Below are 20,683 nucleotides of genomic sequence, written 5' to 3'. Positions count from 1 at the left end.
TCTCGAGCCACAGAACGCAAAGGGAGCAGATGCTGCACGTGTTACAGAGAGCAGGCAACGCCGTCTGCCGCCCTTGGGATGGCACGGTAGACCTCTGCATTTAGTAGGGTGGGCGCTCATGGGAAACTTTCTGCTTAGGATCCCTCCTCTGGATTTTCAGTCAGTAACACAGACCTTAATGTATGTATACTGGCTTTCTTTTTAAAAGTTACAATTAGGATGACTTGCTTGCTACTTATCATTTTATGAGGACTGATTTTATTTTTAAACTAGGCTGTAAGGAGAATGGCCTTCTTTCCTTGTAGTTTCTTTGATAATACCTAGCATAGGGTTTGATATATTGTAGGAGCTCAATGAACTCAAATCACAGAATCTCAGAGTTGGAGGACATTTTCAAGACAATCTGATTTGGACGCCTGGGTGGCTCAGTTGGTTAAGCGTCTGCCTTCAGCTCAGGTCATGATCCCAGGGTCCTGGGATGGAGTCCCACATCGGGGCTCCTTGCTCAGCAGGGAGCCTGCTTCTCTCTCTCCTTCTGCCTTCCGCTCCCCCTGCTTGTGCTCTCTCTCTGACAAATAAAATCTTAAAAAAAAAAAAAAAAAAAGAGGGCGCCTGGGTGGCTCAGTTGGTTAAGCGACTGCCTTCGGCTCAGGTCATGATCCTGGAGTCCCAGGATCAAGTCCCGCATCAGGCTCCCTGCTCAGCAGGGAGTCTGCTTCTCCCTCTGACCTCCCCCCTCTCATGCTCTATCTCATTCCCTCTCTCAAATAAATAAATAAAATCTTAAAAAAAAAAAAAAGATAATCTGATTGAATTTTATCTGCTCACTCTTATTGTGAGAATGCCCAAGAAGTGTACCCTTTCCTGATGGAGAGGGAGTGGCAGGGCTAGCATGACACCTCCGAGCTTGCTCTAAGCAGTGCTAGCCTTAGGGTGGTCCAGCCAACAGCCTAACCATTTTTTTTTTTTTTTTTTTAAGATTTTATTTATTTGAGAGAGAGAGAATGAGAGAGAGCAAGCACATGAGAGGGGGGAGGGTCAGAGGGAGAAGCAGACTCCCTGCCGAGCAGGGAGCCCGATGCGGGACTTGATCCCGGGACTCCAGGATCATGACCTGAGCCGAAGGCAGTCGCTTAACCAACTGAGCCACCCAGGCGCCCAGCCTAACCATTCTGTAGGAGGACAGGACCTTGTGGATGCTGCTGGAGCAAACTGGAGGCCCAGCACCATAGTTTGCAGAGAAGCTGGAATGGGCTCTGGAACCGCAAGAGCAGGGCAGGCGGCTGCCCAGCTCTGCAGGCTGATGTGCTTTCCTGCCCCGGCGTGAACGTGCCCCTGGCCTGGTAGTGCACCGGCTCCCACCCTGCCTCCGACAGCTAGGAGCCAGGGCTGAGTGTCTGCCTTCCGCTAGCTTCCATACAGGTGTGGGGGGCTCTGTGTGTGCCCCATTGTTCCACAGCACCACCCTCCCCCAGCTGGGTGGCAGTGTGAATGGGTTGCAGCTATATTTAGAGTGAAACTCCTGGGGCCACCACAAAGGAGTGACTGCATCTTCAGGAGGGTGGGTGGGCGGGAAGGGGACAGGGGAGCCAAGCTATTTTCAGAACACATGTCACTGCTGGCTACAGAGCAAGACTGTGGCCATAATGCCGAGGGAAACAATAGCTGTGGCCAGAGGAAGAGCCTGTTATGTTTCAGGTGGGATGTTTGCAACTGCTCAGGAAACCCGACCCCGCCCGACAGCAGCACAAATCACAGCAAAGCCTCGTGGAGGCAGAGGGAGGTGGGGGATTCACAGGGCCAAGATGAGGTGCCAAGAAGCCACGCCTCATGCCTAGAGGCGGATTTTCAGTGACTGCTTTGCCCGAGGGGCCTGATTAGGACTGAGACACCTCTGACCAATTTCCCAGACAAACCAGGTACCCTGCGCTCTGGTCTCTGGACAGCCCCCAAGAATGGCAATGGGAATGGAAAGGACTCGGTCAGAAAGCATCGAGACGGGCAGAACCGACCTAATACCAAGAGGTGTCTCAGATAACAGGCAAAGCCTGGGCTGAGCCACAGAGTGTGGCCTCAAAGCCCCAGGTGGGCGGACTTGGCCCCCCAGTACTCAGGGACTTGCCTGGGTGCCGTGGCTCCAGCTGCACAGGCCTGAGAGCTGCCCACACCCCTATTCTGACCTCCATTCGGCCCCACTCACCAGCCCCTGTGCACCGCCGGAAGCAGGGAGGGACAGGCTGCGGACGGAGGCCAGGTCTCGCCTCCCCCAACCCACAGATGAGCTTGGGCCCAGGGGCCTAGGTGGGAGAAGGGAAGTGGGGGTGTGGCCACAGCCCCAGATCTCAGTTGGACTTTATAGTCATCGTGGGGGCCAGGAGGATTTTTTTCAACTCCATCTTCATATCCCCTTCCCCAAACATGTGTGGTTCCTGTTTTGCTGCATCTGTAAAAGGCGCCGGGAGCTGGGGACTTGCCTTACACCTCTCGGTTAACACCCCTGGAGACTGATGGAGTTCAGAGCAGTGTAATTTACAGCCCATCTCTCCAATCTTAATTCACCCGATGCTCCTCTCTTCCTTATTGTATTAGTGTGACCCAGGTACCTGCCAACAATAATGGCCTCTCCAGCTAGGAGCCTCTCCCCCACTCCCAGGACAATTTATACCTTTTCCTTGGGATTTTCCCCCCTTAAATTAAACAAAAAGAGGAAAAATAAGAAAAGGTTAACATGGGTTTGGAGTGCTGCAGCCCCGTGGTTCTGGGCAGGGAGCCAATGGCCCGAGGGCACACACATGTGTGTGCTCTCCCAGAAGGGCCTTCACCGGCCCTGTTTTACAGCCACCTCGGCACAGACTCCAGGGTTCACGCATATGGCCAGACAGATGTGTCTGGCTTACGTTCAAGGCTGGAAAATGAAGAATTATGGAAGTGAAGGGCCCCGGGCATTAAAAGGGGGGGGGAAGGAAGGGGGGAATTTTTCCTCTGCTGAGAAATCCTCCTGTGGCTGTGAGGCTGGAGGAAGAAGGCTGACAGGAGGCAGGGCCGCCAGCAGTGGTACATGTGGGGCCTGTTCTTAAAGGGGCCACAGCAACCTCAAGCCCCAGCTGGCCTGAGCAGCCAGCTCTGAAGGAGGTGACAGGGACAACAAGCTTCCCGAGTAGGGGCGGCCACCGGCACCGGACATCAAGTCTCATACAAGACCTCCTGGTTGCAAGGTACTGCTTGCTGCTGGAGAGGCCAAGCTGAGCACGGTGCTCTCGACAAGGCCATGCCCCCATGGCACTCGCTCTCACGGCATCCTGTACTCCCCTGTGGCAACCATGCACGCTCGCACCTCAAATCGCTGGCTCATCCATTCACTGTACACTCTGTACATCCTGGCCTGGGACTTCTTTGGTTCACTCCTGTGGCCCCTGACCACCAGCCTCGCAGATGCTCATCACCACTTATTAAACTGAACTGAAGACACAGTACTTGCTTCTAAGGAGTTCACAGTACCGGCGGGGGTGGGGGGCGGAGGCGGGGAACAAGTCCAGAAATAACTGTAATATGAGACAAGATATAAGTATCACAAATGAAGTATAAATCAGTGCCACGGGAACACTGAGCAAAGAGAGATGAATTCCTCCTGAGGGTATCAGGGAAGGCTTCACTGGGGAGAGAAGTTTCGTCTGAGGATTTGAAGGAAGAATAGAGTTTCAACAGGTAACAGGAAACGTGGAACAGAAAAAGGGTATCCTGGTCTGAGGGAACAGCATGAGAGTGGGGAAGGGTAGAGCACGTCAGAGGGCAGTGAGAGGAGAGGACAGTTAGAGCTGCCGTCCAGGTAGAAGGGCCTTACTGTCTGGACAAGCACTGTACACACACTTCCTGAGGTAGGTGCTGTCACCACTTTCATTTTATAGATGAGGAAACAGTTTTAGAGGAATTAAATAATTTGCCCAATGTCATATAGCTAGTAAGGTTCACTGGGGATAGGAGAAGAGGCTGGAAAAAGACTGGGAACAGATGGGAAAACCTCCAATGCCATGGTAAGGAATTAGACTTTATCAGCGAAGCAAAGACCCTGACGATTTCCGAGCAGGGGAGTGGCTCTTCTGGGAAGAGAGTGATAAAAGCACTCGAGGTGCACCGGAGGGGCTGAGGTGGACAGGGTCCCGGTGTCACGCGACTCCAGGAGCTGCCATTCACAGACTGCCAAGTGAACAGCACCCCTGGCGTTGTGCAGTGCACGGGCCGCGCCCGCTACAATCCAAGGCGGTACGTGGACCAGCACGGCAGTGGTGGCAACGGGAACAAGTGAGAAGGAAACAAATGAGTGAACAGAGAGGGTCTGATAAGAAATCAGACACATGGGGTTAAAAGCCAGCGAGGAATTTTAAAAGGATTCTCTAGTTGCTACTGTCTATTCAGTCACTGAACAAATATTTGCTGAGTGCCAACTCTGCACGCTGAGACTAACAGAAAGTAACAGAAAGGAAGGAGGGGACCAAGAAGAGAATGGTGGTGAGGAAACCTAGGAGGGTGGCGTGGCCAACAGAGAGGGAGAAGACAAAGGCTCACTTGAGCTTCACTGCGGGTGGAGGGCCTGACGCTATAGAGACGCTAACTACGACAGGGATCGAGACCTGATAAAGACAGGTACTTGGGCACTTCTTTTTTTTTTTAAAGATTTTATTTACTTATTTGAGAGAGAGCATAAGCGGGGGGAGGGGGGGCAGCAGGCAGAAGGAGAGAGAGAGGGAGAAGCAGATTCCCTGCCGAGCAGGGATCCTGATGTGGGGCTCGATCCCAGGACCCTGGGATCATGACCTGAGCTGAAGGCAGACGCCTAATGACTGAACCACCCAGGCGCCCCCACTTGGGGACTTCTGAAAGAACAGTTTCCATAACTGCTGGGTTGAGGGTCAAGACATGGAGGTGGTGAGTATAGATAGTACTTTGGGAAGACTGACGATGAGGAAGAAAAGAACCACAGGACAGGAAGAAAGACAGCTTGAGGATGCAGTTGCTTTGCAGGCCACAACAGAGGGTTCCGTACAGACCCCAACGGGCTGAGGAGGCAGCTACACCATGATGATGACCCGGCAGAGGGATCGCACACTTGATTCCAACTGGCAAGCGGACACGAATGTCTCAAGAACAACAGATCCCAACTGGTATTCATTCCCCTTCCCGGGGGAGCGTTCTGATTGGTGTTCAGACAAATGATCAGACCACAGGGACCATTTAAGGAGCTCACACTGTGTGCCATTCATTGTGCTGAGTGCTGACACACACTGGCTCCCGCAGGCCGTACAGCAATTCCAGGAGGTAGGCGCTATTACCACTTCCATTTTACAGATGGGGAAACAGGCTCTGAGGAGTTAAACAATGTGCCCAAAGTCACAAAGCCAGTAAGTGGTGGAGCCCAGAACAGGATCAGGTCGGTCTGACCACAATGCACTAAGGCCTGCACCAAAGGCAGGGGCGGCTGAAGAGAGGACTGAAAACAAGGCATTCCTAAAGAGTCCTGATGCTTCCCCAAGCTTACAGTCCTTGAAGGGAGGAGCATGACTGGCTCTTCCCTGTCTGCCCCGAGCTCTAGATAAGAGGAAGTGAGTTTCTAGTGCAAAAGGACAGACTTGGGAGAGCCATTAAAAAAAAAACTTGCTGCAAGGGCAGGTATGGGTCCACAGAGAGCTGATGGTGGAGGAACCTTGTATGGAGATGAAGCAGTTTCTCTCTGGGAGGGTCCACAGTGTCCTGTCCAGAGGGGCTCAGCCATTACACTGGAAATCCAGATAAGCAGACTGTGGCTATGACATTCTCTTCCCTGGTAAGAGGTGTCCTCTACAGAGCATCTATGACCTCTCCAGGAGTATCTGGATAAGGTTTAGGGGAACTTTGAAACCCCTGAAATTGTGAGGAAGATTGTGTACGTGTGGGTGTATATTCACAGATTATCACTGGGGAAGAAGCTTTCATCAGATTCTCTGAGAAGAACCTGCTTCTGCCTTGGAGTCCATGAGGAGGGAGACTCCCGGCACCACAAGTGCTACCAGGATTTGGTGATAGAGGAAGAAAATAGGTAGAACCAGTAAAGGACACTGAAAGACAGTGTCTTCCTGAGAGGGTCCTGTTCATCCCTACTCACGACTCACACTCCCGTCGTGCACTATACAGCCACGACCCTGATAGGAACCACCCTCCCCAGGCAGGCCCCACCTGGATCTTTTCTTGGCGACGCTGCTGCTCGGCTATCTTCCTGGCCAGAGCCAGCTTCTTGGCACGAAGTTCCCTGATGTCATCCTCACCCCCGCTGCCTTCGGCCTCTGAATCTTCCTCAAAGTCTTCAATCACCACGTCCTCCTCCTTTGGGTGGTGGAGCGGGCCAGGGGAGAGAGGAGACTGTGAGCCCATGGCACTTACCAGACCCACCCTCCTGTACTTCCAGCACTCCCAGTTCCATGCTTTTTTGGATCTTCCTTTCAAAGGGCCCCAAGGTGTATACTTCCCTCAATTCAGGCAGAGAGGGAATAGAGAGAAGCTGCCACCTCTCCTTTCCCCACCAACTACTCCCTTTTGCACTCCAGGCTCTTTCCTCTTGGAGAGTCACAGGTCCACACCAGAAGTCACTCACACACACATATACTTCCATACTTATACACACACTCACCAAATCAAGCTCTGAACCTATTTTCATTTTGTATCACCAAGGGGGAAAACAACAGAGAATGTTAAACCACTCAATTTAAATCTAATTCCTTCTAATGATCTGATAGAAATCAATTCTGGCCAAGAGCTGGGAGTTAGGCGTAGAAGCTCCCCTGCCCCCAGATGGCTGCAGGGAGCAGATGCTGTGGCTCAGCAGACCTTGCCCTGATTTCTTTTTAAGACCACAGCCTGGCGGTGTGGGGGCTACTGAGCCCCATTACAGGAATTCACATGACATGACCTTGCTCAGCTGCCCTCTCGGGGTCTGGGCAGACTAGGAGACGGCTGGCTGGCTAGCTTCAGGAGCCTCCTGCCAGGCTGGCGGAGCTTTCCCCAGGGATGGCCCTCCCTGCTTGCAGCTTCACTCTCAGAAGCCCCCACTCCCCGGGTGGTCCCAGGCTCCATTCCTCACTCTCTCACTCCTGACCTTGGTCATCAGAGAACATGCAGCTGCCCAAGAGCATGTCCTCTGAGGGACAGGATTAGCATGGGTAACAGAGTGATTAGTAGGAGAAGATTCTTGTGCTTCTACCTGGTTGACGATAATGACACTGATTATGACAATAACAGCTACCATTTACTGAATGCTCACTACTGGCCAGATAATTGGGTTAAGTGTTTTTCACATATCAACTCATTTGATACTCACGATGGTCTTTGAAACAGATGCTACTGTCATCCCTAATTTATAAATGAACACGCTGAGGTTTAGAGAGTTAAACAATTTGCTCAGGGATAACAGTTAAAAAGTGGCAGAGCAGTGAGCCTGATTCCAAAACACGTGCTCTTCGCAATAAGAGTGGGCAAGAAGCACAGGGCTGGGGTCTGGACTCTAGACAGCAAGGCCAGACCAGCCCCGAGTGGCTCAGCTTTGCCAGGCTTCCAATAGGCCCAGCTGGGATGTGTTGGGCGCAGTCTGCTCTCTCCTCTAACTGTCCATCTCAAGATGATATTCTGATGGATTCCCTTGGCTGGAAGTGGTTGGTAAAGTGTGTGGGTGGGTAGCTGATGCTCTGTCTTGGGAGCAGAATCTAGGGGGGTAGAAAGACAGGTGTTTTGGCAGCATCCCTAGGAATAGGACTCTCTTCTGCTCATGAAGAATGATATCTGAAGAAACAGAATCACCGCCCCCTTCTTCCTCCCCTACCTAGCTTCAGTGACTCAGTCTTGCAGTTTCGGGAGAGACGGGGGTCTCAGGATGTGGCTCACTATCCCAGAAGTCTCAGGAGTCTGGGTCGCTTGCTGTCTACACTGACTGGGCATGTCACAACCCACAGGCTATGGTGTCACAGGATTCATTTCCAGGGGGCCCAGCACATGAGAAGGAGGAAGACTCTCTTTACACATTTACTTCCTTGTTCGTGGGGTTAACCTGAACTGGAGAGAGCGGGACAGGGTGGTGACCAGCCCATGGGGGAACACCGCCTCTGCCTGCTCTGACCAGGGATACACAGGGTTATCATGGGGCTTGGGGTGAGCTTGACTGAGGTCAAAAGGGGGTCAGTGAGGCTTGTCTGAGGTTCACTCAGCTCTCACAGCAAACGAGGAAGTGCAGGGTTATGAAATTACACAGACCAGGGTAAGCAGGGTTTCCCAGGGGCCACTAACATAAAGGAACCCAGGAGGCTCGTGGGAAAAGGAAGAAGTGGGCAGCACGGCGTGGGTCACAACCTTTGTCTGGTCAATAAGCCTTAGGAGAAAAGAGAGCGTGGCATGGCCAAACTCTGGGCCCAAAGAGCTGGTCTGCTCCTCATGAGTGGCGGAGACCTTCCTTGGCTTTTACATTGTTGTGTCCTTGTCTGTGGGCCTCACTTGCCTAACTGGAGTCGGTACTGCAGGCTCTACTGGCCAGAGGACACCTCTCTTAGCGATCCTGGAGAGCTGGCCTTGCTTCCTTTCCGCTGTATGCCTCAGCCTTGAAGTGTGGGTGAGAGAGCTGGCTGAGGTGCTGCCCCACCCATGCTTCCCTGCACAGTGCCCAGGGCTTGGGGGGCACTGCTTTGTCCTGCACAAAGCCTGGACACCCCGATGGCTTTAGCAAGCCCGCTGCCTCCTCCCGTAATGACAGCTCATTCTTTCCCATTATTCCCTGCCCAGGTTTCATCTGGAGTCTGGAATCATGGGCTCAGCTTTATCCCTGGAACCACCTCTGTCCTGGAAGCGGAGCCCTGTGTCATCAGGGGTGGGGTGGGGTTCTCCAGCTATTCTGATGAAGCCAGTCCAAGGCTCTGCTGCTCTGAAGACTCTGAACCAAAGGTGGCCACTCTATCACTGCCTCCGATCACAAACGACAGCTTCCAGCTGACATCTGGCTTCCCTGGCTTGTTGCTGATTTCATCCCTGCACCCCACCCTGCTCCACCAGGCGCTTGAGACTGCTGTGGGCCAAATGACTGTGCTGGCCGGCTGCTGACCTGGCCTCTGGCTAGAATCACTTCCGTCCCTTCTTGAAGTCCGACGTCCCTTCCCACCTAAGTCTCCTCTGCCTTTAACACTGTGGGGTAAAAAAGGAGAGCCCACCTCCAGGCCAGAGCGAGCTGTGCGTGCACACCTGGAGTCACTCAGACACACAGCAGCGCAGGGGCGGTGCTGTTAAACGCGTACATGGGCCGACACTGTCCCACACTCCCGTTTACTCAGAACCCACAGCCAGCGGGGAAGCCGGCGGCACAGTTCAACTTAAACTGACACACAAACCCAGCACATACAGACCCACGACAGCAATCCCCCTCAAAAGGACACATACATGCTCAGGAGGGCAACTGTCGGCGGGGTTTAGCCAGGGTGGGCACACAGGCGCGTGCGCACACACACATATACGCATGGTCTGGAGTGAAGCAAGGGCTACAGGAACAACCAAGGGCAAACAAACAAGAGGAGAATTCCTTAATCACATCAGGATGTGCAGGAGGGAGGGAGGGAGGGAGAATAGGCCGGGGGAGGGGGTGATTTTCCACATGGGGCCAGCAATGTCAGCTCTTCCTGTACGTGTGCTGGAGGCTGGAGTTCAGGCCTGTGCGGCGCTGAGCTCCACACATCCATAAACTTGATCCTCAGCCTGAACCCTAACACCCCCCCCCACTCCCTTTCCTAAGCCTCCCGAGCTGCACATTATTAAACTCTTTCTTTCCCTCCCTTCTCCAATGCAACGTTAAAAAGAAGCATCTGGAACTCGTAGCAGAGTGAGATGGAGACACTGGGGTGGGACTGGCAGGAAGGGGCACCAGCAGAGTGCACTCCTGAGAAGTTGGCTGCTCACGTCCACATCCATACTGCTCTGAGTGGTTATAAATAACCGGGGAGAAGAGGCAGCCACGGGCAGAGCAGGGGTGGGGTGGGGTGGGGGTAGGGAGCCTTCCCCTCTGCCACAGCGGGCTCTCCCTGCACAGTACCTCATCTTCCAGTTGTTTTCCCTCTTGGCTTCCCATTTCCTTTCCCATGGTGTCTGGGACGGGTGCCACTGACACATATTTTCCACCCTTGAATGCCAGCAGAGGCTCTTCTTGTCCACAAAGGGCTTCCAGAAAATACTTCAGCACTGTGACCCTTTTGCAGTCGGCTGCAATAACCTACAGGGCGAGAGGGAGAGACGAGAAACAGCATTTTCTGCAAGGGAAGATGAAGATGACAGGCATTGTTTGCTGGCAGAGGGGCACATGAGAAGCGTGTCAAAGTTACCGGATAAGGCAGTAGCGTGGACAAGTGGGACTTCGAGGGTGTAGGGGATTGTGAAGGAGGGGCAGGGGCGGGGGTTTGAGGGCCAAGCTCCTCTAGAGGAAGAAAGTCACTGTCTCTATTTAGGTCATCCCTGGGGGAGCAGACAATCCCATGACCAACGACAGGTGCCCTCTGGGCCTTTTGCCTTTCTTCTGCTGAGGGCCTGATATAAAAAAAGAGTAAATTACATTCGTCTAAGTTTAGTATTTAATTGATAGAAGGAAGGGTGGAGCGTAGAACACTGGCTTTCCCAGAACACAGCTTCCTGATACCCTCACTGCCACTCTCCATTCCCCTCCCAGCTCCCCTCTCCAGGCTCCCAAGAGGAGCACTTACAGCCTGAGTGTAAAATGAATGATGAGGGCTTTCTTGGCTGTTTCATTTCAGCTAGATCACTTTGGGCTTCCCCTGACAGGTTCCTGCCCCACCCAAGAGCTTCTCATGCTGAAGAGACTGGGGTCAGGCAGGAAACTATTGTCAGGAGAAGGGAGGCAGGCAAAGCAGGTAGGGGGTGTTTCACCAAAACTCTGCTCCTCCAGGGCTTCATGCCACCCTGCTCCCATGTGGCCACATCAGCACGTAAGCCAGCGCTGTCAGAGAAGCTGGGGCTGATTTAGCTGAAATGAAATTCAATATCTTGAGCAATCGTCAAATCTAAGTGTCTCAGATGAAGTTTCCATAGTCACTCTGTCTGGGGTCCTTCTCCTGCTAGACCACACAGGTGTGTCCTCACTTGCAAATCCATCTGTGCTGCTCGCACCCTCTCATGACCTGCTGTTCATCTCTGGCCCCTGGGGCCCTTTCCTCCAAAGGAGAGGAGGAGCCCTGCTTGATCTGGAGCTTGGAGACTGGTGAAGACCATCACCCCTTCATCAGCACTGACTCTAGCCCCTGCAGAGTGCTCCCCATTCCAGAATGTGAAAGCGACCTCGATGTCCATATCACATTGTAAAGTACTAACTTGGAGACTGGCTTTGATTGTTTGCTCATTGTTTCACAGGTGCATATGTCCCTCACCTGGACAATAATCCCACTGGTAGCAAAGGATACATCTTGTACTTGCTTTCCTGTCAAGGGGTGCTAAAGACAAGTGGGGCACGCAGGAGGCTCACAGGGAGGACGGACAGGCATGGGGAGGCTCGGCTGGGTACCACAGGGGCATGAGGCAGGCACGGTCCAAGTCTTCTAGGACACTGGGGAAATGAACACTACTGTGCCAGCTGGCTAGCCAGGGCAAATGCAACACACACCAGTCAACTGGGACTCCAACTCCGTGACTCTGTCCTCTGCTGTCTCTCTGCGCCAAACCCGCTCTTCTCTCTGCCTGGGAGTGGCCCCTGCTCACCCTCACCAATGGCCCTGGGAGCATTATAGGCCTGAATCTCAGGCTCAGGACCTTGACCACCTCCACCTGACCTAACAGGTGCTCAGCTACCCAGAGAAGGCTTAGGAAGGGACAGCCATCTTGAGTTTGGGGTGTCCAGTCTTGGGCTTGGGCCAGGGCAGGTAACCACAGGTTCCATTGCATGTGTTCAAACATGTCATGAGGAAGGCTAGAAATACAGAAGCAGGGGCTAAAACGCATTAAAGAACAGAGCTGCAATGAGTAACGGCCCAGCAAGCAGCACGCACAGTGGCCTCCTGCATCCCCAGCCTCTCACTTGCAGAGGAAACTTCTGCATTTCCACAAGACTGCCAGTTTCCTCTCTGTGGTCTAATTTTAACCACCTTGTCGTTACAGTGTGTGTCAGCCACCTGACCCCACTATGACCTCTGACCTTATGCCCTAACTACTGCTTGCACGATGGAGAATTATGTAATGGGTCCAGGACTTTCCTTTTCAGTGTGAGGCTGTTACCACTGAATGGAGAGGAGGTGGGGGTAGAGGGGTGAGAGGAAGACAGAGAAAAAGCTTGCCGTGGTCCTTGGCATCACCTGGATGGTGAGAAGAATGCAGGAACTCCTGCCAAGTGTGCAGCAGAAATTTGCCCAGAAGAGGAGAGTGTGTCCATGGCTGTGTGTGCCTACTGACGGGCAGTGAGGAGAGTTCCTGCTGTTCTAGCATGCACTGGGTGGCATGCTCAGAGGCTCAGGAAAAGAATGTGATTCCTGGCCAAGAGGGAGAAAGGGCACATGCGTGGACATGGGACTCTTGGAGATGGGGATTTCCAGGGCACAGCAGGACCCAGGGACGCAGACATCCTGAGCCTGCCTGCAGCACATCCTTCGGGGATCAGTGGGGATTGTCATTCACATAGACACAAAAGCAAAATGGAGTGCCCCCCACCTTCGACTGTCACCCAAATGTTTAGAAGGAACATGGTTTCCTTGGGGATCTTGTCTGCTATGGCCATTAGTTTCTTCCCAGGACAAGGGCACTCCTGGCTGATTCTCAAAGGGTTTTGATCCTGTGGGGTCTCTGAGTTACCACTAAGAAGTGTGGAGAGAATTCCATGCGTTTGCAGAGAGAAAAGCCACTTAGCCTTTTGGAATTGTGAACTCTTTCCCCTGCAATCCAACTAGTAGGGAGGACAGCCAAGGTTGTGTGGGCTCCTTAGGTTTCCAAAGGGCACTGTGAGTGAGAATGGGCCTCTAGTTATTTAGTGGATGGGGGAACTGAGGCACAAAAGTCTAGGGCTTGCCCAGGGGCTTAGCCTCTGTCTCTAGCCCGCTGGCCTATCTGTTAAAGCATTCTGCTTTAAGGCAGGAGGAATGAGCCCAGCAGGGTGAGGACTACAGTTCTCTTGGTCCCGGAGTCTACATGAGGCTCATGGCAATATTCTCCCAGATAAAGCCTCCAGCACTTCAGTCAGGGAAAAAAGTGTAAATATGGTTAATAAGAGACATCATGATGGAAAAAACCCTTCAACCACCCACAAAGAGCCAACTCCAAGATGATCTTTGGCTGGCCAAGGAGGACTTCCTGGTAGGACAGGGGTTAAAGCTGGGCTCCCTGCTTGGAGAGGGGGGAGTCCAGCTAAAGTCTATGACATAATCTCCACAATAGCCCTGTTCATGAGTACATTTTTCCATTCTATATCAATGAAAAACACAGAATGTAAGTGATCTGTACATTGCAGCTCTGGGCAAACTCTAGATTCTCTAGAGGAGAAAGAGCTGGGCAGGAGGGCTCCTTCTGGGCTATTAACAGGCTGGGCTGGCCTAGAGCTAGAGGCAGGTATAAGGGCTGCTGGCCAGGGAATACCCCAGGGAACCTGGGATCCAGCACCTTCTCAGTAGTAGTCCTGACTTTTCTGGAAGCAGACTCACTGTGTAGGAGATTACCAGGAACTCCAAAGTTGATGGACAAAATGTCTCACACAAATTACTCTAATCAACTTCGAGAAGAAAACTGGGGAGCTTTAGGTCAGGGAAGAACTAAAAGAAAGGCACTCGGAGAAAGCCCCTTTCCCTTCCCCTGAAGCCCATCTGAGGCAATGAGCCCCACCATTGGGAACTGAAACCTCTAGCTTCAGGGCTCCAGTTATCACTGGATCAGGTCCACACGCAAAGAACCAAGCAGAAAGGAAAACTGAAAGTGAGATGTGGCAAGGCGATACAAGAGCCTGGCCTGTCCGAGGCTCAGTTCCTTAGAGATACAGTGTGAGCGTGCACAGGGTGAGTGGAGGTTGGAGCGACATGGAAGGTTAGGTCTTGTAGAAAGCAGAAAGAAACCTCTAGGTTAATAGAGAAGAGAAAAGGCAGACTGAGCTACCAGTGTGGGGTACCTTGGGGGGTGGGGTGGGGTGGTAGATAAGCAAGGAATGGAGTTCTCTGGAAACTCTCTATAGCCACTTGGGAGGGGACAAGCCCAGTCTGGGCAGACATGCCCTGGAAGGAACAGAAAAAGAGATCTAAGCTGAGTTAAGGAAGATGGGGGAGGGCGAGAGAGAGTAAAGGAACTGAGCACCAGGTACCACAGACTGCTGTACTCTGAGTTGCAAGACTTAACACCTTACAGCTGCCATGGGGAGGGGAGGACACTCCTCCTTTCCCCGTGCCCATGTAGCCAAGGAATAGGAGGAGGCGTCACAGAGCTGAACCAGGTCTCTGGATGCAAGTCTAGGGAATAAGGGGCTCATGCCATCTTGCCTGGGTTCCTGTTATCTCCAAACAGGCCTCTTGGAAGGCACGAGAGCACAACAGTGGCTGCTTAGATTCTGCAAAATTTCTTTTTCTGAACTTTTGATTTGGGGGAATCAGAATTTAAACCCCTACTATCAGCCAGTTCCATTTTCTCTGGTCTTAAAGAAGTCCCACTTGCTACTGCTCCTCTGCTTAAAGAGAAAAATCGCATGGGTTTTCCTCTACAAACTTTACAGGTTGTTTTTTTCGTTTCTCTAAACGGAGCCAATTATTCTCACATTTGTTGAAACCTTCAATCAAACTTTATAGCTTGTTAATTTTACGGAATGTCCTTAGAGCAAGTAAGATGCAGACAGGAAAGTGAAGTCTTGCTAAGATTATTAAGAAAGCTTAAAATAGCCTACAAATCCACCACCAAGGCTGGTGAATAGAGGCTGCTTGGCTGGCTTCTGAGGTCAATTAGCAATGGGTTAATTATCATCTTTAATCAGCCAAGCCTACAGGATTGGCTACAAGAAGCTAACGTCAGACCAAAGTGTTTTCACAAACTGGGAACCTCTAGTTATTCACAACTCACCCTCACAGGAGCCTGCAGGGTGAGAAGGACAATTCCGTAGTGGCCAAGGGTGGGTCAGCCTAAGAGGTCTGCCAATGAAAGTTCAGACACAGGGAATCCTCTGGAGCTGGGAGGACAGAGGAAGTGGTTTATTCACATTCCTAGAGGGAGGGGCTTCCAGGCAGGGAGCAGACTCCAGAGGCAGGAGGCAAGCTGGCCATAAGGATGCACAAGGACTCTGAAGACACAGGAAGTAGCTTACAATGGGGAGACAGACATTGGCAACCTACCTGAATCAGAAGAAATTGGTACTGAATTGTGAAAGAGGGTCACAGGGGAAAGAAAGGAGACCTATGCACAAGAGGGGAAAGAAAGGAGACCTATGCAGGTGCTGAATGATAAAGGGGACAGAGGGAGAAGAGGCATGGGTCCTTGTGCTGGAAGCATAACCTGACAACCCCTGGGCATATCGTCCAAAGGAATCAATCAGCATTTCACGCTTTCCCTATCCCTGCTGCAGCAGGGCCCCATATCTATGCAAGGCAGCTAAACACAGGCCCCTCCCTCAGTCATTTTTTTTTTTTTTAAGATTTTATGTATTTGACAGAGAAAGATAGCGAGAGCAGGAACACAAGCAGGGGGAGTGGGAGAGGGAGAAGTAGGCTCCCCGCCAAGCAGGGAGCCCGATGCAGGGCTCGATCCCAGGACCCTGGGATCATGACCTGAGCCGAAGGCAGACGCTTAACGACTGAGCCACCCAGGCACCTCCCCTCAGTCACTTTTGATCCCAATGTCCAGACCCAGCACTCCTGAGTCTTACGGTTAGTCTGTGTTAGTTAAGAGGTCAGTGAATCACAAGATGAGATGTTAATGTGATCGATCAACCCACAGCAGCCACCCCAACCCACGTGGCTGGTCCCAACAGCTGTTTTTTTTCCCTAGTGGAGGCAATGGGGGCCATTACCCATCAGCTGGCAATGCACAGACTGGTATGGCAGCCTGCTCCCCTCACCCACATCTACTGTGTGTGTGTGTGTGTGTGCATGCACTTGCACCCCTGCACTGCCCGTACATCTCATAGAGAGGGGTGGGTGGGAACTGGAAAATGGTTAGGTGGGAAGACTTGGGGGAGAGAGAAGAGGCTACCATAATAGTTTTACTGTATATTCCAAAAAGTAGAGGTACTTGGCTACTGAAAGGGAGACTATGTTTACCCTGGAGGGAGAGCTGAGAGAACAGAACTGTGAAGCAGTTCTGGAAAATAGGAAGAGGCACAAGAGAGAGGCTGGGCCTTGCCTCCACCAAGTGACCGGCGCTTCACTGGCAGTGAGAAGGTAAGTACAACAGTAGGAACAATGGTCCATTCTGGAAAGAGGCAAGTTGAAGCAATAAAGGGGGCTGATAAAGAGTCTGGGCTTTGGGGGCGCCTGGGTGGCTCAGTTGGTTGAGTGTCCAACTCTTGGTTTTGGCTCGGGTTATGATCTCAGGGTTGTAGGTGTGAGCCCCATGTTGGGCTCCCTGCTCATCGGGGAGTCTCTTTGACATTCTCTCTCTCCCTCTGTCCCTACCCACCAGGCACACGTGCTCTCTCTCAAATAAATGAATCTTAAAAAAAAAATCTGGGCGGGCGCCTGGGTGGCTCAGTTGGTTAAGTGACTGCCTTCGGCTCAGGTCATGATCCTGGAGTCCCGGGATCGAGTCCCGCATCGGGCTCCCTGCTCGGCGGGGAGTCTGCTTCTCCCTCTGACCCTCCCCCGTCTCATGTGCTCTCTCTCATTCTCTCTCTCTCAAATAAATAAATAAATAAAATCTTTAAAAAAAAAATCTGGGCTTCATAGTCGGACTTGAGTTTAAGTCTTTTTTTTAATTTTTGAAAATATTTTATTTATTCATTTTATTTTAGAGCATGGGTGAGACAGGGGGAGGGGCACCGAGAGAGGGAGAGAATCCTCGAGCAGATTCTCCCCAGAGTGCAGAGCCCAATGTGGGGCTTGATCTCACGACCCTGAGATCATGACCTGAGCAGAGATGGAGAATCAGATGCTTAGCCAACTGAGCCAACTCAGGCACCCCTTGAATTTTAACAAAAAGTATAGACTTTTTTCTTAGTTTTTATTTATTTATTTTTGAAGATTTACTTATTTGAGAGAGAGCGTGCACGTGCACACAAGCGGGAGGAGCAGGGAGAGGGAATTTCAAGCAGATTCCACACTGAGCACTGAGCCCGCCATAGGGCTTGATCTCAAAACCCTGAGACCACGATCTGAGCAGAAACCAAGAGTCGGACGTTTAACTGACTGCACCACCCAGGCGCACCAAGTTCAAGTCTTTTTTTTCTTTTTTAAGATTTTATTTATTTATGAGAGAGAGAGAGAGAGGGCATGCGAGGGAGAAGCAGACTCCCCGCTGAGCAGGGAGCCCGATGCGGCGGTTGATCCCAGGACCCTGAGATCATGACCGGAGCCAAAGGCAGACGCTTAACTGACTGAGCCACCCAGGCCCCCCCTCCCCACCCCGCCGAGCTCAAGTCTTAACTACAACTTCCTGGCTGTGTATCCTTAGACAAAGTTACTTAGCATCTCTGAGCCTTTGTTTGCTCAAGTTGTTCTAAGGTTTGAAAGCAATAATGCATATCAAATATTTAGCAAGGTGCCTGGGCCAATGATAAATGAATGGCTGTTGTTTTTTCTTCCTTGCTGCCTCACTTTGCTCAGAGATGTGTGGGAGCCAGACTCGGAGGTAAGGAAGGAAGCATGGGGCTGGTACTCCCCTGGAATGCTCACCTGGCTGTTGAAGTTGCTGAAATATCTTATTCAGAACTAAGGTACTGGATCCAGGCTGCTGGGTAGGTCACTTGGTGGAGGCAAGGCCCAGCCTCTCTCTTGTGCCTCTTCCTATTTTCCAAAAAGATTCCTAGACCTAACCATAGACACAAATTCAATGGGACTCTAGAGGCCCCGGACTTTAGGACAAACCTGCCACTAATTCACACAACAGAAGTAAAATCCTGTACTGAATATCATGATTACCTTGCCCATCTGGTCCCTTCATTTTGGGGTTGTGTGGTGGCTTTGTCTTTGTTAATGATATCCTCCTTAAATGAGACCCAGCTGGATCCTTGCTCCAGGTTCCTCAATACAAAGGAAATGATGAGAAAATCCCCAATGTGGCATTTTCTACCCACCTGAATTGCCTGAGCTTGGAATTCTGACCAAAGCCAGACAGGAGTCTGGATTCTCCTGAGCAAAGTACAGCTTGCTTTTCTTGAACGGTTCCCTCATGGAAAGAAAACTATCCTCTTCTAGAGCTCTGAGCTCCGGCTGAATGAACAAGGTATATTCTTGACATGAGCCCGTCGCAGACAGCAAACCATAGGCAGCAGTAGCTTGGGCTGCAGTCCAATCCGCTTCCCCTGCACAGTGCTCTGAGAGCAGCCACCCACACTGGCAGGAGTCAGAGGCGGACACTGGCACCGCCAACACAAGCCTTTCAGGTCTGGCTGGCTTCAGCTGCTCTGAAACCTGGAACACAGGCGCTGGGGCCCTCACTTACTGAACCAGCAGGGGAGGCTACAAGCTCAGCCCCTGGGGATGAAAGGCCTCATGTCTGTCTCAGCCTGCAAATATCCACATGCAGTTTGTTTCTACATTGCCAGTTAGTTCTGGGCCAGGAGCACTACATCTTGGGCTCTAGTCACTCTGAGCTACATTCTTATTTGCCTTCTAAACAGCCAGGATTGGGGGGCCACCCTTTAGGTTTGTGTTCAAGCTCCTTCACCAAATTTGTTCCCAGTTTTATTTTATGTGTGTCAGGGAGAGTATCCTCTCTGAGACATCTGCAGCATTCAACACACTTAGTTGACAGTCAATTCAATAAGTATTTACTAAGTGCCTACTGTGTGCATTAGGCACTATTCCAGACTCTGAGTATTCAGTAGGAAACAAAGTCCTGGCTGGCTCCAGTGGGCGGTGGGTCACATTCAGGTCAGGTATATGGAAGATGCCCTGTATCAAGACAGAAATATATCACTCTGGCCCTCTTACCTACAGCACACAGGGGGCCGAATCCTCCTTCCTCTTCCCTCAAGGAGGAGGAAGAGGCAGCCCATGGAGAAGAAGCTCCCTGTAGAGACCTGGCACCCTGCTCCTTTATCCCATTTAGGTGGATGGGTCCTCAGGAAGTCAGGATGGAGAATTAATTCCCTTGGGCTCAGCCTTGCTACAAGATGAAATCCCAACCTCTCAATGCTTTCCATGACCTGTCCAAGCCCTTAACCACCGACCCACCCACCCCTCCCTACTGTATGTTACCACTCTGGCTTCTTGCTGTTATTACGTAATCCTCAACTCCAGGCCCCAGGCAACCCTGCTTGATATTCCCCCACCTGCCATTTGCTCCCTTTTGAGGGACTTTACAGGTTATTCCCCCAACCTACGGTGACTTTGCCTTTACGCAGTCAATTAACTCCCACACCTTTAAGTTTCATGAAAAAGTCTTTCTTCTTAAGAAGTCTTAGCTAGAGACACCTGGGTGGCTCAGTCATTAAGCGTCTGCCTTCGGCTCAGGTCATGATCCCAGGGTCCTGGGATCCAGCCCCGTGTCAGGCTCCCTGCTCAGTGGGGAGTCTGCCTCTCCCTCTCCATCTGCTTCTCTCCCCTGCTCATGCTCTCCCAAATAAATAAAATCTTAAAGACAAAAAAAGTTTTATCTAATGTGCCAGCCCACTGCCCACACATTTTTCCGAGGCTCTACTATGTGACAGGGCCTATATGCTAGACACCTTGGGCACATAAGACAGAGCAAGGCAGATGCAATCCTTGACTTCACAGAACTTTGAGCCCAGAGAGGGATTCCAGAGTAACGTACACTAATTCTCCCAAGCCCACGGGCATCGCTTCAGCACCTGCAGGCTCGGATTCCACTTCATTCACCTGCTCTGACCTCATCAGCAGCCCTCAGTGTGTGTATTACTTCCATGCCACAAAGAGAGTTACCGGTCATCAGAGTCACGCTGGAACCTCCTCCATATCATCTCCTAGGGACCCAAACCTTTTTTTGAGTATTTCAGGTGGAGAAGACGCAAGTCCCTGGGGAAGCTTTTAAAACCATCACTACCTATTATTGTTTGAGAACTGTGTAAAGTAATTTTATTCACCTACTTAACAGGTTTCTTTGTTTCCTCTGTTGCCTTCCACTCTTGGCCATGCTGTCGGAGGGGCCTGTTACTACCTTGAATCTAGAAGGGGGTTTGTTTCCTACTGGGGAACCTGTTCCAGTTTTGGATTTTTCTAATTGGTAGAAATGACTACCCCTTTTAAGCCCAACTCACCCTCTGGTGCTTCTAATTCTGTTCCCTGGGGCCACGTGAAAAAGCCCAAATTCTGCTTCTACCTGACTGGCCTCAAATTATTTTAAGTCGGCTGTGTTATATCTTCCTTAGGCTAAACAGTCGCACTTCCTTCGACTGTCCCTCACTTCAAATGTCTCCTCAACATCCTGCTTATTCTTCCACTAAGACTTTCACTAAGACTAACATGTCTCTTAGATGAGTGCCCACGTGTGATCTGACAGCCGGGAACAGATGGAACATCTCTTCCTTCTTCCATTATGGATATCTCAGTTCTCTGAA

The 20,683-nt window shown here is 51.4% G+C and overlaps 1 protein-coding gene across 10 annotated transcripts in view; it reads right to left on the bottom strand.

The window, feature by feature from the left end:
- The window catches only part of SMG6 (SMG6 nonsense mediated mRNA decay factor), a 232,660-nt gene that overhangs the window by 12,947 nt on the left and 199,030 nt on the right, over positions 1–20,683 (bottom strand). For 9 of the 10 annotated variants that reach the window (XR_010408613.1, XM_064582967.1, XM_064582971.1 and 6 more), the window contains 2 exons: positions 10,088–10,264; positions 6,208–6,354 (listed from right to left, as the gene is read on the bottom strand). Coding sequence is in view for 9 of the 10 variants with exons in the window: in XM_064582967.1 (XP_064439037.1) it covers positions 6,208–6,354; positions 10,088–10,264 (324 nt within the window). In the remaining variant the exon portion in view is untranslated. Of the gene's footprint in view, positions 1–6,207; positions 6,355–10,087; positions 10,265–20,683 lie in introns of those variants that run through there. The other variant, XM_064582972.1, reaches the window with a different exon arrangement.

The sequence above is a fragment of the Mirounga angustirostris genome, unplaced genomic scaffold, assembly GCF_029215605.1.
Source record: "Mirounga angustirostris isolate CCGP_5_RB_7025 unplaced genomic scaffold, mMirAng1.0.hap1 SCAF_17, whole genome shotgun sequence".
In the NCBI taxonomy this organism is placed as follows: Eukaryota; Metazoa; Chordata; class Mammalia; order Carnivora; family Phocidae; genus Mirounga; species Mirounga angustirostris.
The sequence above is the reverse complement of the archived record's forward strand: the minus strand, read 5'-3'. Positions and strand labels throughout refer to the sequence as shown.